At 36.4% G+C, this 16,332-nt stretch overlaps 1 protein-coding gene across 3 annotated transcripts in view; it reads right to left on the bottom strand.

The window, feature by feature from the left end:
• The window catches only part of TAOK3 (TAO kinase 3), a 195,599-nt gene that overhangs the window by 85,087 nt on the left and 94,180 nt on the right, over positions 1-16,332 (bottom strand). For all 3 annotated transcript variants that reach the window (XM_055405631.2, XM_055405630.2, XM_055405632.2), the window contains exons 2-3: positions 9,859-9,963; positions 3,453-3,669 (exon numbers count right to left, since the gene is read on the bottom strand). In XM_055405631.2, coding sequence (XP_055261606.1) covers positions 3,453-3,572 — 120 coding nt within the window. In that variant the 5' untranslated portion in view covers positions 3,573-3,669; positions 9,859-9,963. The remainder of the gene's footprint in view (positions 1-3,452; positions 3,670-9,858; positions 9,964-16,332) is intronic.

The following is a 16,332-nucleotide window of genomic DNA, read 5'->3' as shown; positions in this document are numbered from 1 at the left end:
TGTAGATAAAAGGTTAAAGCTTTTTTAAGTTTTATAGAAAAGTATCAGTTAATTTCCCTTTAATTTGTTTTTTTTTTAATGTGCCTTACGGGTTTATATGGGGCTGCACTATACACTTTTGTATACAGGCAATATATAGTTAATGATTACATTTCAGTATCAAAGTCATCCAGGTATTTGTGATTTCAATCAGTTCAGTTCAGTTCAGTCGCTCAGTCGTGTCCGACTCTCCGCGACCCCATGAATCACAGCACGCCAGGCCTCCCTGTCCATCACCAACTCCCGGAGTACACTCAAACTCATGTCCACAGAGTCGGTGATGCCATCCAGCCATCTCATTCTCCGTCGTCCCCTTCTCCTCCCGCCCCCAACCTTTCCCAGCATCAGAGTCTTTTCCAGTGAGTCAACCCGTCGCATGAGGTGGCCAAAGTATTGGAGTTTCAGCTTTAGCATCAGTCCCTCCAATGAACATCCAGGATTGATCTCCTTTAGAATAGACTGGTTGGATCTCCTTGCAGTATAAGGGACTCTCAAGAGTCTTCTCCAACACCACAGTTCAAAAGCATCGATTCTTCGGCGATCAGCTTTCTTCACAGTCCAACTCTCACATCCATACATGACCACGGGAAAAACCATTGCCTTGACTAGACGGACCTTGGTCGGCAAAGTAATGTCTCTGCTTTTTAATATACTATCAAGGTTGGTCATAACTTTCCTTCCAAGGAGCAAGCGTCTTTTAATTTCATGGCTGCAATCAGCATCTGCAGTGATTTTGGAGCCCAAAAAAACAAAGTCTGACACTGTTTCCACTGTTTTTCCATCTATTTCCCATGAAGTGATGGGACCAGATGCCATGATCTTTGTTTTCTGAATGTTGAGCTTCAAGCCAACCTTTTCACTCTCCTCTTTCACTTTCATCAAGAGGCTTTTGAGTTCCTTTTCACTTTCTGCCATAAGGGTAGTGTCATCTGCATATCTGAGGTTATTGATATTTCTCCCAGCAATCTTGATTCCAGCTTGTGCTTCTTCCAGCCCAGCGTTCCTCATGATGTACTCTGCATATAAGTTAAATAAGCAAGGTGACAATATACAACCTTGACGTACACCTTTTCCTATTTGGAACCAGTCTGTTGTTCCATGACCGGTTCTAACTGTTGCTTCCTGACCTGCATACAGGTTTCTCAAGAGGCAGGTCAGGTGGTCTGGGATTCCCATCTCTTTCAGAATGTTCCACAGTTTATTGTGATTTCAATAGTCTATCATTATCAACAAATAACACATTTTTCAATACATCATGTTACTCAGAACATCTTGCAATTTAAAACTCAAGAATTGCTTATTTCTGGATTTTTCCATTTAGTATTTTTGGACTGAGGGTGACCACTGATAGCTGAAACTGTGGATAAGAGGGAACTAGTGTACTCTAGCTAATCAGACAGGATTTAGTCCAAAAAGCACTGGGTTTTCTACAGCAAAGTAGGTCTCATTTAACCCCTAACACAAACAGCCTGTTAGTAAGTTTCAAAGCATTCTTGGTTTATTGTATTTATTCTAAAAGAGAACTTTGAGAATGGTCTGGCTGCTTTTTAAAACTGAAGAGTCAGAGATTGGAACCACTCTCTTTCTTTAACCAAGAGATTCTGAGATAATGAGATTAGTCATAAAGTAATAGAAGGACAGTAAGAAAGATGACTGACTGAAGAAAGTATCTCTAAGCAAAACAAACAGGTCACAACCAAATGTATACAGAATGCTTTCATAGTTCAATAGTTCAAAATGAGGCAAAACCAAATTACATTATTAGGGGGTGGAGAAGTGGGTTATATATAAAGACAAGGAAGTCATCATAACAAAATTCAGCAGTGGATTCTTCTAACCAAAAAGTGGCTTTTGGGTGCTGGCAATATTTTATTTCTCAGCATGGCTGGTGGTTATAAAGGGATTTACCTTTTAATTATTCTTTAAATTATATATTAAAATATATGTGTGTATGTATCATGTACACTCTGTATATATAATATAATTGTAATTTTAAGAATCCTTTTTAAAAACTGTGTCTCAGTGAATGAGAAAGATAGGACTTTGATTGCCCTGTAAATACTACTCTAACCTCAAAGATTAACATGGGTGTACAACTAGAAAATTAGCACCCTCTTCAGCCCTGGAAGGTAGGGTAGCACTTAATGATAAAATGTACTTGAGTAGGAGCCAAGTATTACATGGGGAAGAGGAGGGAAGAGGAGTGGTCGTAGTGTTGAGTATAGACATGAAGGAATGAGAGAGCATTCAGAGAAAACTAGGGCTTAAGATTTGGCTAGAAACAAAAGGATGAGCTCAAGATACAATTAATATAATCATGTTTGGAAGGACAACTAAAGATAAGCCCTATCTAGATGGAAGGACATAAAGGACCACTTAAAAAAAAGTCAAATACTGTTTAAGAAAAAAAAAGTATGTGATAACAGGTTTGGAAGAGAAATAGGTAATAAGTCATACTTAAATATTACTTGCTTTAATGAACTAGTACTCTTAAGGAAGTATGTGTTAATTTGATGATGCAAACTTCTACAGTTATTGAAATAAAGAAGTATATTTTTTATGAAATGAACTTTAGGTGAATGAGGTATGTTAAAACTTAGCTGATCATTTCTCACTCTTTTCATCAGAAGATAAATTCTTGGAATTCAAATTGACTCTATGGAGCTAGGTCATGTACCCCTTAACCTAAGATACTGGGTTAACATGATTGCTACTAAAAATCTGTCAGTCCATCTAAGTGTTTGCCCATTTGGCCATCCACCCATCTATCCATCATTTCCTGATGTCATTTACATCCTACTACTTAGACATTCTACTAGCTACTGGGGATATAGCAATGAACAAGTAGATATAACTCTTGTCCTTACGGAGCTTATTATTTAGTGAGACATAGATGAAATTTTACACATAATTATACAATTATAACTGTGACAAATGCAACAAAGTATAAGCACAGGGGGCTATTAAATCATAAACGAAGTCTTAATTCAGTGATGGAGGACTGAACAGAAATGGCTCTCTTGTGGATTTAACACCTAAGCTGATATCTGTAGGAAAAACGAGAGTTAGACAGGAATGGGGAAACAACGTGTAGAATTCTTGGTAGGAGGAATAGCATATATAAATGCCCTGAGGCAGAAAAGAACATGGCATGTAAGGGAAATGCACAGGGTTCAAATTCAAGCTTATAATGTTTTTGCCTCACTTTGAGAGCAGAGTCATTTGATATAGATACCACTGACTTGAATAATACCTAGAATTCTAGGACTGGCTTTTCAGCAAAGACTATTTGCCTGGACTGTAGACATCATTTAATTTGTAGAATAAACATTAAAAACGTGCATTTTACAATAGTTGGAATGTATAGAAATCAAACTTTCATAATTTGATCCAAACAATTTTTAATCACTTACAAAATAAACTGCTCCAAAACTTCCATGTCCAATTTCATGTAAACCAATAAAAAGTTCTTCAGGATCATCTTTATAGAACAGATCAGCAATTTCTGGGTCTCGTGGCATGCCTTTCCTCATGATGACCAATATGTGCAAGCAGTTTGCTTTTGAAATCCCAATCAGCTTTCTCTCTCATTGACAAATATTTGGGGGGGAGGGTGTAAAATTTCAGTACCTGTAGGAAAATAAGGTTTGACATTAAATTATACATTTTGTTTGGTGGCAATTAAAAATTCATATTAAAAAACATCTTGGTCTTATAAATTATAATAAAAAGACAGGTAATCCAAAAGAAAAATGGGCAATGGATCTGAGTAGATATTTCTCCAAAGACATATAAGTGGCCGTTAAAACATGAAAAGAAGCTCTACACCACTAGTCATAAGACAAATAAAAATTAAAAACACATGAGACATTAGTTTCATATCCACTAGGATGGCTATTATCAAAAAGGATAATAATAAATATTGGTAAGGATGTGGGGAAATTCAGACCTTCCAAAACTGCTGGTGGAAATGTAAAATGGTACAGTCATCTTGGGAAAGAGATTGGGAGCTCATCAAAAACTTAAACATAAGAGTTATCACTTGATCCAGAAATTCTCACTCCTTGGTATAGATCCAAGGGAAATAAAAACACATGTCCATACAAAAACTTGGATGGATATTGATAGCAGCATTATTCAGCAACAAACCAAATGTCCACTTGGTGAAACAAAATAAGGTGTATCAATACCATGGAATATTATTCTGGGATAAAAAGGAATGCAGTACTGATAACACACCACAACACAGATGAAACATTACACTAAGTGAAGGAATCTAGTCACAAAAGACTATGTATTGTATGAGTCCATTTATATAATACATCCATCATAAGTAAATTTATAGAGACAGGAAGTAGATTTTTGGTTGCCTAGGGCAAGGAGGTGAAAGAGTTGGGTTGACAGCTGAAGGGTACAGGCTTTCTTTTTAGTATAATGAAATGTTCTGAAATTCATTGTGGTGATGGTTGTAAAATTGTTCATATATGAAAAACTACTGAAATGTACTCTTTAAATGGGTGAATTGTATGGTATGAAAGTTATATCTGAAATGCAAATCAAAACTACCATAAGATATCACCTCACACCAGTCCAAAGGGCTATCATCAAAAAATTCACAAACAATAAAAGATGGAGAGGGTGGAAATGTCAATTTGTACAGCCACTATGGAGAACAGTATGCAGGCTCCTTAAAATACTAAAAATAGAACTACCAGATGACCCTGTAATCCCACAGGGCATATAACCAGAGAAATACATGGTCCAAAAGGATACATACACTTCAGCTTTCACTGGAGCATTGTTTACAACAGCCAAGATAGGGAAGTAACTTAAATGTGCTTACAGAGAGGAATGTAAGAAGAAGATGTGGTACATATATACAATGGAATATTACTCAGCCATTAAAAAGAAACAGATAATGACATTTGAGACAATGCGGACAGACCTGAAGATTGTCATACTGAGTGAAGTAAGTCAGACAGATAAAGGGAAATATCATATGATACCGCTTATAAGCGGAATCTAAAAAGAAATGATATAAATGAACCTACTTACAGAACAGAAACAGACTCACTGACATAGAAAAGGAACTTGTGGTTACCAGAGGGGAAGGGTGCAGGGAAGGGATAGTTCGGGAGTTGGGAACTGACATGTACACACTGCTATACCTAAAAATGGATAATCAACAAGGACCTACTATATATGGGTTATTCAAACAGTCTGTAAGACTGCAAGGTGAAGTATATATATCCTTCCTGACCATTAGATACATAGATACATTCTCTAGTTAATGACAAATGCAATAGGCAACTGGAAAATGTCACTTAGCCAGCATACCAGCTGGATCTTCCTTGACTTCCATGATGAAAGCTTTTTCTATGGAAAGACTACATATTTATCCCAGATACATGACTGACAATAGAGGTAAAACATGCAATGTGCTTTGGAGTTTGTAGACTGCTATCTAATTTGGGGTAGGTGGTGGTTGGTACTATGTAGATTCAGAGGGAAAAGTTTGGTGAGAAAAACATAAGTGTTAAAATATATTACAATTCAGCTGCCACCTTTTCATACAATAATTCTGCTTTTGAAGTATATTCATTTAGGTGTGATCTGTTGCACTTAGAGCATCAGCAGTGGTATTTAAGTTTCTATACTGGGAAGGTTACTTGGACAAATGCAAAAAACAATAAGCATTGATTTCGAAGTGGGTAATAAGTACTCATTTAAAAAACAAATTAGTTTAACTTCAGTTTACAATATAATCTAAATTTTGGATAAAACTGTTTCTGTTGTTGCTGTTCAGTCACTAAGTAGTGTCTGACTCATTGCAACTTCCACGGACTGCAGCCTGCCAGGCTTCCCTGTCCTTCCCTAGCTCCTGGAGTTTGCTCAAATTTGGAGATGCTATCTAACCATTTCATCCTCTGCCACCTCCTCCTCCTTTTGCCTTCATACAGTCCATGGGGTCACAAAGAGTCAGACAGGACTGAGTGACTAACATTTTCAACTTTTTTCCCTGTATCAGTGTCTTTTCCAGTATCAAAGCCTGCATGCAGTAATGAAGACTCACCACAGACAAAAAAATAATAACAATAACTAAATCAATCAATCTTAAAAAAAGCCTAAAAAATAAAAGCACAATCCATAAAGGAAAAAAAGATTAAATTTGATTAAAAACACATTCTTTTTGAAAGACCTGGTTAACAGAATGAAGCCACAGTCTACAAGAAGGTCTTTGAGAAACATATATCTCACGATGGATATGCATTCAGAAAATATAAAGAATCCTCAAAACATGAACAACCCAATTTTAGAAATGAGAAAAAGGGGTGAGAGACTTCCAGTTCAAGATGGCAGAGTAGAAGGATGTGCGCTCATCTCCTCCTGTGAGAATACCAAAATTGCAACTACCTGTTGAACAACCATTGACAGGAGGATGCTGAAACCCACCAAAAAAATGATACCCCTCATCCAAAGACAAAGAAGCAGCTGCAGCAAGACGGTAAGGGGGGGGGTGTGCAATCACAATAAAATCAAATCCTATACCTGCTGGGTAGGTGACCCACAAACTGGAGAACAATAACACCAAAGAAGTTATCCCACTGTTGTGAACCCCACTTTAGGCTTCCCAGCATGAGGATTCAACAAAGGAACCGGGAATCCCTAGGGAATCTTGCCAGCAGGATTTGATTATAGGACTTCTATAGGACTGGGGAAAACAGAGACTCCAGTCTTGGAGGGCACAAACAAAATTTTGCACATATTAAGACCCAGAGGAAAGGAGCAGTGACCCCACAGGTGGCTGAACCATAACTACATGCTAGTGTTGGAGGGTCTCCTGTGGAGGTGTGGATCAACAGGGGCTTACCACAGAGACAGGGGCACTGGCGGCATGAGGCTGGGAAGGTCCCCCTTGGTGTAAACCCTCTTGGAGTTAGCCATTAATCCTGCCATAGAGTCTGTAGACCCCAGGGCTGGGTCGCCTCACACCAAACAATTAACAGGAGGGAGTGCAACCTCACCATCAGCAGATAATTAGATTAAAGCATTACTGAGCCAAGCCCTGCCTACTAGAGCAAGACCCAGTTTTCCCCATCACCAGTTCTGGCCACTAGGAAGCTTATACAAGCCTCTTAGCCTCATCTATTAGAGCACAGACAAGAAGCAAGAAGAATCACAGTCCCACAGCGGCTAAAACAAAAACCATATTACTGAAAGTTAATCACGATGAAAAAAGCAGAAAGTTACATCCCAGATGAAGGGACAAGATAAAACCCCAGAAAAACAACTAAATGAAGTGGAGATAGGCAAGCTTCCAAAAAAGAATTCAGAATAATGATAATAAAGATGATCCAGGATCTTGGGAAAACAGTGGAGAAGATGCAAGAAATGTCTGCCAAAGACCTATAAGAACTAAAGAACAAACAAACAGATGAATAATACACTAGAAGGAATCGACAGCAGAATAACTGAGGCAGAAGAACGGATAAGTGACCTGGAGGACAGAATGGTGGAAATCACTGCCACAGAACAAAATACAGAAAAAAGTATGAAAAGAAATGAAGACAGCCTAAGAGACCTCCGGGACAACATTAAACACACCAACATTTGCATTATAGGGGTCCCAGAAGGAGAAAAGAGAGAGAAAGGACCTAAGAAAATATTTGAAGAGATAAAAATGAGAAAAAGACTAGAACACACACTTCACCAAGAAAGATAAATGGATGGCAGCTAAGGGGAAAAAAAAGATGCTTAATATCATTATTGATTAGGGAGGGACAAATTAAGACCACAATAAGATACTACTACAAATCTATTAGAAAGACTGACATGAAAAAGACAGACTATATCAGGTGATGGTAAGGATTTGAGGTAACTATCTCTCTCAGATGCTGCTGGCGGGATGTAAAAGTGGTAGAAATACTTTGGAAAACTATTTGGCAGTTTCTTAAAAACTGAACATACATCTACCATATGACGTAATTATTCCACTCCTAGGTATTTACCCAAGAAAAATGAAAGCAAATGTCCTTAAGAAGCACAGCACACAAAAGTTAACAACAGTTTTGTTTTTAATAGTTAAAACTGGAAACAACCCAAATATCCATCAACAGATAAATGGATAAAAAATCTATGGGACTTTCAGACAATGGAATGTACCTCAGAAATAAAACGAACTATCGATACATGCTACAACATGGATAATTCTCAAAATAATTATGCTGAGTGAAAGAAGTCAGAACAAAAACAGAGAATATATTTTATGATTTCATTTACATAAAATTCAGGAAAATGCAAACTAACCTAGAGTGACAGCACATCAGTAGTAGCCTGGGGACAGGGCTAGGGTGAGAAGAGGTATGAGGAAGGTATTGAAAAATGATATGAGAAGCTTTTGGGAGTGATGAATATGTTTACTATCTTCATTATGATGATGGATACACATATACACACACACATGTTAAAACATTGTGACTTAATATGTTCAGATTACGGTATGTCAATAATTATTGCTTTAAAAATTTGAAATAAATAAAATTGAATAGCAAGTAGAGATTGTTCTTACAAAATAAGCCCCAGTTACTTATTCTTAACATCAGATAAGTAAACATATAAATACATACACATACCAACCCACACACTCAAAGGACATAAACAGGAAATTAAGAAAAAAAAGTGTCTATTAATGATATGAAACATATATAATTTCAATAGTAATCAAAGAAGTATAAAGTAAAATAACAAAAAACCTCATTTTACCCACCAAATTGATAAAGTAATAAAGAAAAGATACATTTTATGGTGATAGCATAAGGAAACAATCATCTTTATACATTCCTGGGGAATTCTCTGACCAAGTGTTATCCTTCTACAAGGCAGTTTCTACTTGTTTCGCTTTGATCTATTTTAGTAAATGAGGCAAGGTATAAGGTAGAGTGGGCTTCCTATGTGGCTCAGTGGTAAAGAATCTGCCTGCCTATGCAGGTGACATGGGTTCGATCCCTAGGTCAGGAAGATACCCTGCAGAAGGAAATGGTAACCCACTCCAGTATTCTTGCCTGGGAAATCCCAAGGACAGAGGAGCCAGGGGTCCAAAAGACAGAGGTTGCAAAAGACTCAGACACAACTTATTGACTAAACAAGAACAACAATAAATAAGGTACAGTATAAGAGACATGCAACAGTGAAGACGGGAAACAAGGCTTCTTTCACCTACAAATTTGAATTTCTTTGCAGGCTTGCATTTTAGCTGAGGTAGGAGTTGGAATTTCAGGTTATTTTTTATTTTCTTCTTTTTGCTTATTTGTACTTTCTAAATGCTTTGCAAAGCTTGTTACTTTAACACGAAAAAAATTTGTTATTTCAAAGTCGAATTATGAAGCAAAAGCAATATATATACAACAAAAAAAGCAATATATATTTCTGCAAATAACAATAATAGGAATAAAATAACTTTAGCCAGGTAATTATCCATATTTTATGCCATCATCGAAAATAATGAAAATGGGTTAGGAAGATCCCCTGGAGAAGGGAATGGCTTCTAGCTGTTATGGACAGTATTCTGGCCTGGAGAATTCCATGGACTGTATAATACATGGGATAGCAAAGAGTCAGACACGACTAAGCAACTTTTACTTTCATAAGGAAATAATTTGAAACTAAAAAATTTTTATAGAAGAATATTTTATCCAAATTTTATTAATTTCTCTTAATTTTTTGTATAAATATAATAAAAGTTCACTGTAGAAAACCCAGAAAATACCACTTGCTCCCATTTTGTAGGAGAAAGCTAAGTCATAAATCTATAGACAATACCTTTTCATATATGGCACAAAATATACTGTATTGTTCAGAGTCATTATAGCAGCAATCTTTTTTTTTTCTCTTTTATAACTTCAGTCTTTTGTATTTATGGTGCACCTATGGAAAAAGAAGAATAAAATATGTAATTACAGGGGTAAAATTCAAGAAGCAGTAACTGATAACATGACAGTTTTAAGTATTTACAAATATAATATTACAAAGTTAAAATTTTATCTTAATCAGTTTGTGGATGACAAATGTAAAAGGTGAAATTTTCGCAACAAAGACACAGGCTACTCTGGCATAAACACACCAGGGAGACAAACGAGTCATTAGATTTCAGAATCTACAGTAAGGCTTCCACTGGTCTGTCTGAGTCTAAGGAAACTCAATAGAGGCTACCAGTAGACAAGACTAAACTGACAGCATATGGTGATGCTACTGATTCTCTTGTCACTAAAGTTTATACTTTGAATTGCATGATAGGCATGCTGATTTATATTGACTCATCTATTTTCCCTTTCCTAATCTCTCCACAACTCATCTCTCAGATTTGGGGGACAGTGATAATTCTTTATTATCTATTAAAGAAGTACATGCCCAATGTAGTGTGGGAAATACGCACCATTATGAAAAAAAAATCCACAATCCTACCTAGGATAAAACTTAATTAACAATTTGGGATTGTTTTCTTCATGAACATATTTATTTTGTTTTCTTCATGCACATATTTATTTTGTTATTCCTCTGAGATCACATTATATACATGATTCCACCAGTCAACCTCTTTTATCTAACTCTAGATTATTAGCATTTTGTCATGTTATCAAACATGGCAAACTATTCACAAAGATCATTTAAAAACTGTTCAATGTTTATCTTATGGAAGACCCACAATTCATTCACAACTGTTTCTCCACCATTTGAAATCAAGGCTGTATTCAATCCTTTGTTCAAATACTAAAAGTTACTGTGCTTTGAAGACCTTTGTCTTATTGTCAATTTACATTTTGGGATTTTTTTGGAATGTATTTCTAGAAGTAGAACTACTGGGTCAAAGAATATAATAATTTAAAATTAATGTATACTGAAATAATTTGGGGATGCCTGACTAGCTTTGGGACTGTGGTGCTGGAGAAGACTCTTGAGAGTCCCTTGGATTGCAAGGAGATCCAACCAGTCCATTCTAAAGGAGATCAATCCTGGGTGTTCATTGGAAGGACAGATGCTAAAGCTGAAACTCCAATACTTTGGCCACCTCATGCGACGAGTTGACTCACTGGAAAAGACTCTGATGCTGGGAAGGATTGAGGGCGGGAGGAGAAGGGGACAACAGAGAATGAGATAGCTGGATGGCATCACCGACTCTATGGACATGAGTTTGCGTGAACTCCGGGAGTTGGTGATGGACAGGAAGGCCTGGCGTGCTGTAATTCATGGGGTCGCAAAGAGTTGGACACGACTGAGCGACTGAACTGAACTGACTGGCTTTGGAGATGAAATTCCTACAGGGGGAAAATACTATAAAAAAAAGGCACTGACACCTATTTGCACATTTCTCCTGTAGAGGATATCCCAATCTCTTCTGACATCTATACTTATAAACTAATTTTTCATTATTTTGTTATTCCCTCTGATTCTATGGCTGTGGAATGCTTTAGATCAATTGGTAGCTTTAATTACCTGAATTCAGCATCACATTTTACCTAACCATCACCCAGTCAAAAACTACAATGTCTGCATGTATGTCCTGCTAATCTAGTCTGACTATAGCTTCAAGGAACTAAAACATTCCTTGTTATATGAACACTAGTTGCGAAATTTCTGAGAAAGTAGTTTTTAAATAAGGCATTTACTAATATCTTCATGTCCTGACTAGTTTCAAATGCACTAGGTGTTCACTCCTAGAAAATATTTTTCTAATGCTAGGGACACACACGCTGAGTATCTTTCTTCTCTCTAAATACTTATGCATTTTTACAAAATTTTCCTTAAAATGGGTACTCTCTCCATCTGCAGTTACACAGCTCTATAAATGTTTTAAAATAAACTCTTTAAGACTTTGAGGAATTAAACTTTCTTGGTTTTATCATGCCCCCTCCCCCACCAGAATACTGCACATGGCATTAAGGCTGAAAACCACACTCCTAAAGTTTATCCATTACACCTAAGATGTTCTGGTTTTTTCCCCCATTTAACTACCTTCCTTGTTTATTTATAAATGTCCCTTGGGTTCCCTGAAACTGTCCTCTCCTGTTTTTCCACATTATTCCTCCTGTAGCTCCTCTTCTATCTGATCTCTAAATCAATGTTATTCCTCCAGGTATTTGCCCAAAGGTCTCTGTGTAATATAAGTTGCTATCCTAATTTCTGTCCACTTAATGGTTTCAAGTAACACTTTGTCAATAGAAACTTCTGGCCACCATTTTAAATCCCAGTCCCATTCTTTCAACTATCTATTTGGCTTCTTCCCTAAATGTGCGTGCAGCTCAGTCACTTCAGTCATGTCCTACTCTTTGTAACCCTATTGACTGTAGTCTGCCAGGATCCTCTGTCCATTGGATTTCCCAGGCAAGAGTACTGGAGTGGCTTGCCATTTCCTTCTCCAGGGGATCTTTCCAACTGAGGGATTGAAGCTGTGTCTCCTGCCTTGTAGGCACATTCTTTATCTCTGAGCCACCAGGGAAGCCCCTTTACTAAATGGCTCATAACAACTTTTTGACTATTCCCTTCTCATTTTCCTTAACTTCAATTAAATCACAAGTGTGCTTTAATATTTCTTTTTATCTGTTCTTCACTTTCCCTTTCTATTAGCATTCGTTATCTCTTTCCTTTGTTTCTGCTCTTTCAGCCTCTAGTCTCTATTTTTTCTGGAATTCATCTTTATAACACTATTATTACAATCATCTTGCTGAAGCACAGTTAAGATAGTATCACAGCTCTGTTCAAAATACTTCCATGTTTCCATACTGCCTACAGTAGAAACATTAACTTTACCTAACATTCAAAGCTGGCCTCAAACCTCATGAAAATATGAATTACTATAGTTGCCTCATCATACCTTTGTCTTTGCTTATGCTAATCCCTCTACCTAGAATATCCACATCCCAACTATTCTCAAAGTCTAGCTAAATGTCACCTCCCTTCTAAGGCTGACTGTTTTCTCTTTTTGCTTTCAGTTTTAAATACTTAAATATTGCTATAAGTAGTATAACTGGATGACAAATGCTTTCTTCAGAGGAGGATACATGTATAAATCTATGTTTTGATTAATCACTATATTCCCCCATTTTTTTGAGATAGAATTCGCATACCATAGGATTCACCTATTTAAAGTGAACAATGGTTCTTAGTATATTCAACAAGGTGTGAGAGCATCACCACGGACAATTTTAGAACATTTTCATCACCACAAAAAAAAAGTTTTATTTCCTTCAACTATTAACCTCTCCCACCCAACCTCTCCATTCCTTAGCAACTACTAATCTGTCTCTATAGATTTCCCTGTTTTGAACATTTCATCTGAATAGAATCATATAATATGTGGTTTTTTGGTGACTGGGTTCTTTCCCTAGCATAATGTTTTTAAGATTCAACCAAGTTGTAGCATGAATCAATATTTCTTTTTATTGATGAGAATTCCATTGTATAGATATACCACATTGTTCACTCATTTATAAATTGATAGATATTTGGGTTGTTTCCACTTTGGGGCTATTATGAATACTGCTGTTACAATCACTTGTGTATACATATTTGGTTTCTCTTAATTGTATTCCTAGGAGTGGAACTGCCGGGCCCTGTGGCATCTTTATACAACAGATAGTCTATAAAAATCTGCTGACTCTCCTTCCCTTTTCCACTCCAATCTTAACACTGGAAATGGTCTTTAAATTCATCCTTCCCTCAACAGCTAAACTAGAACATTTTTCCTTCCAAGAGGATAACATTGTAAGAATTAACTGAAGATGAAGTGATATGCATGAAATTATTTTTCCCCCTCTTCCTTGACCTCCTGCAACCTCAGGTATTACATTTATAGTGAGAACTCAGAACTGTGCCAAGAATGTAGAATTTCAGGTCTCAGGCTCTTAGGCCAACCGAACAATCCAGCTAGCTTAGAGGAAAAGATTGCATCAGAGATGTGGAACTGAAATACTTTTCCTCACGCTTTAGTCTGAGGAATTGGAAATTCTCCAACACTGATAATCAAGTAAATTATTTTTCACAGACATTCTAACTTAATATACACTTGATAGAGAGCAGAAATATAAATATTTTTCATGTTTTCCCTTTTCCCAGAAACTTTCAAGAAAGATGATTCAGAGACAATCTTAGTTGCTTTGCAATGTTGTAGTCACACTTCTGCACCAATAAACCTGGAGCCAACTAAACTGAAAATCCACAATATTTCAACATTAAGAAAGAAAGTAAGAAAGCTTCATATTGGATGCTACAAATATGCGGAAATCTAAAATATGACACAAATGAACTTATCTACGAAACAGAAACAGAGTCGCAGACACAGAGAACAGACTTGTGGTTGCCAAGCAGGATGGTGAGTAGGGGAGTGATTGATTGGGAGTTTGGGATTAGCAGATGCAAACTAACTGTATCAATATATAGAATGGAAAAACAACAAAGTCCTACTGGGAACTATATTTAATATCCTGTGATAAACCATAATGGAAAAGGACAGGAGAATAATTTATCTATATATATGTATAAATGAATTACTTTGCTATACAGCACAAATTAACTCAACATTGTAAATTAACTATACTTCAATTAAAAATAAATAAAAAGAATGCTTCATATTGGAAAGAATTTTAAAGATCAAACATTTCACAATTTTTTTAACTCAATCTCAGAAAAGTTCAGTGTCAAGTCATACTTATGCATAATGAGGTGGACGAACCTAGAGCCTATTATACAGAGTGAAGTAAGTCAGAAAAAGAAATACAAATGTTGTATACTAACAGATATATATGGAATCTAAAGAGATGGCACTGATGAATATATTTTCAGGGTATCAATGGAGAAACAGATGTAGAGAACAGATCTATGGACATGGGGAGGAGAGGAGGGAAAAGGGGAGATGTATGGAGAGAGTAACAGAAATTTACAATACCATATGTAAAACAGATAGCCAGTGGGAATTTGCTGTATGACTCAGGGAACTCAAACAGGGGCTCTGTAACAGGCTGAAGGGAGGGATGCGGAGAGAGATGGGAGGGAGTGGACATGGGTGTACCTACGGCTTATTCTTGTTGATGTATGACTGAAAACCACAAAATTCTGTAAAGTTATCTATCCTTCAATGAAAAAATTTAAAAAAGCATACTTATGCAGTACGGTTATCCCAAATTAAAATTCCTTCTAACTTCTCACTCCAGAAAACTTTTTTCTGAATCAAGCTACCTAAATCAGACTTCAAAACACCAAAAAGTTTTCTATTTTGGAGGGTGAGAAGAAAAGTTTAATTTAAGATTGAACTTCTCTGTCACTATTTCTCCAAATATACTTGAATAAATAGTGGTGGATTCAGTTACTATGGATACAAATTTGGAGATCTCTTTAAGAAAAATTTGTTTACAAACTTTCCATTCAAGAATAAGGAATAGGACCTTAGGAGCTGGAATAAATAAGGAGCTCTGAAATGTAAGTTTCACAGTAAATCTGCCTGTGTAAATTTCTATTACTGCATTCATTATTTTGCTCCCAGAAAGTACACAGAGGCAGGTAAAATCTACATTTTATAGCAATGAAGAAAAAAGTAGAAATAGGTGATTGGACTTTTTCAAAGTCAGGACTACTCTGATACTTTTCATCCTCTGATCTTATAAAATAACCTCCCACACAGACTTAAAACTATCTTTAAAGAAAATAACAGAAAACTGGTTGTGAATAGTTTTTACCACTGTCTGCCAGGGATGGGGGAGCCTGGTGGGCTCCCGTCTATGGGGTCACACGGAGTCAGACACGACTGAGGTGACTTAGCAGCAGCAGCAGCAGCCACGAATACTTAACTGTTATGCTGAGGTAACGAACCATTTTTATGGTACTTTCACTGTGAAAATAAATTTTTTTTTTTTTTTTAATGCCAAATGATCACACAACCAATTGTGACAGAATTTGAGAACTGGAAGGGGATTTTAGTGATCATCTAACTTCTACTTAAGCAAATAATGCAGAAGTATCTGGGACTTATCATCACACTGTGTAGACTACTTTTGAGTTAACTGACATTAAATTATATGAAAAAAATCATAGTCATCATTTGAGACTATGGGTGCTTAAAAAGTAAAAGTATCAATTATTTTGGTTTCTTAAAAAAATATTACTTTCTCCCCCTCTTAAAAAAAGAAAAAAACAACAACATGGGTTTAGGTTGAGAGACAAATTGGAAAGGAATTGTTCCTTTAGATTTCTTAAATTTAATACCAAAAGGTTTTGTTCTGCCTGATAGTTTTATATGTGGCGAGC

The sequence above is a fragment of the Moschus berezovskii genome, chromosome 19, assembly GCF_049115385.1.
Source record: "Moschus berezovskii isolate FMDL1 chromosome 19, NW_MosBer_1.0, whole genome shotgun sequence".
Taxonomy (NCBI): domain Eukaryota; kingdom Metazoa; phylum Chordata; class Mammalia; order Artiodactyla; family Moschidae; genus Moschus; species Moschus berezovskii.
This window is presented reverse-complemented; position numbering and strand designations above follow the sequence as displayed.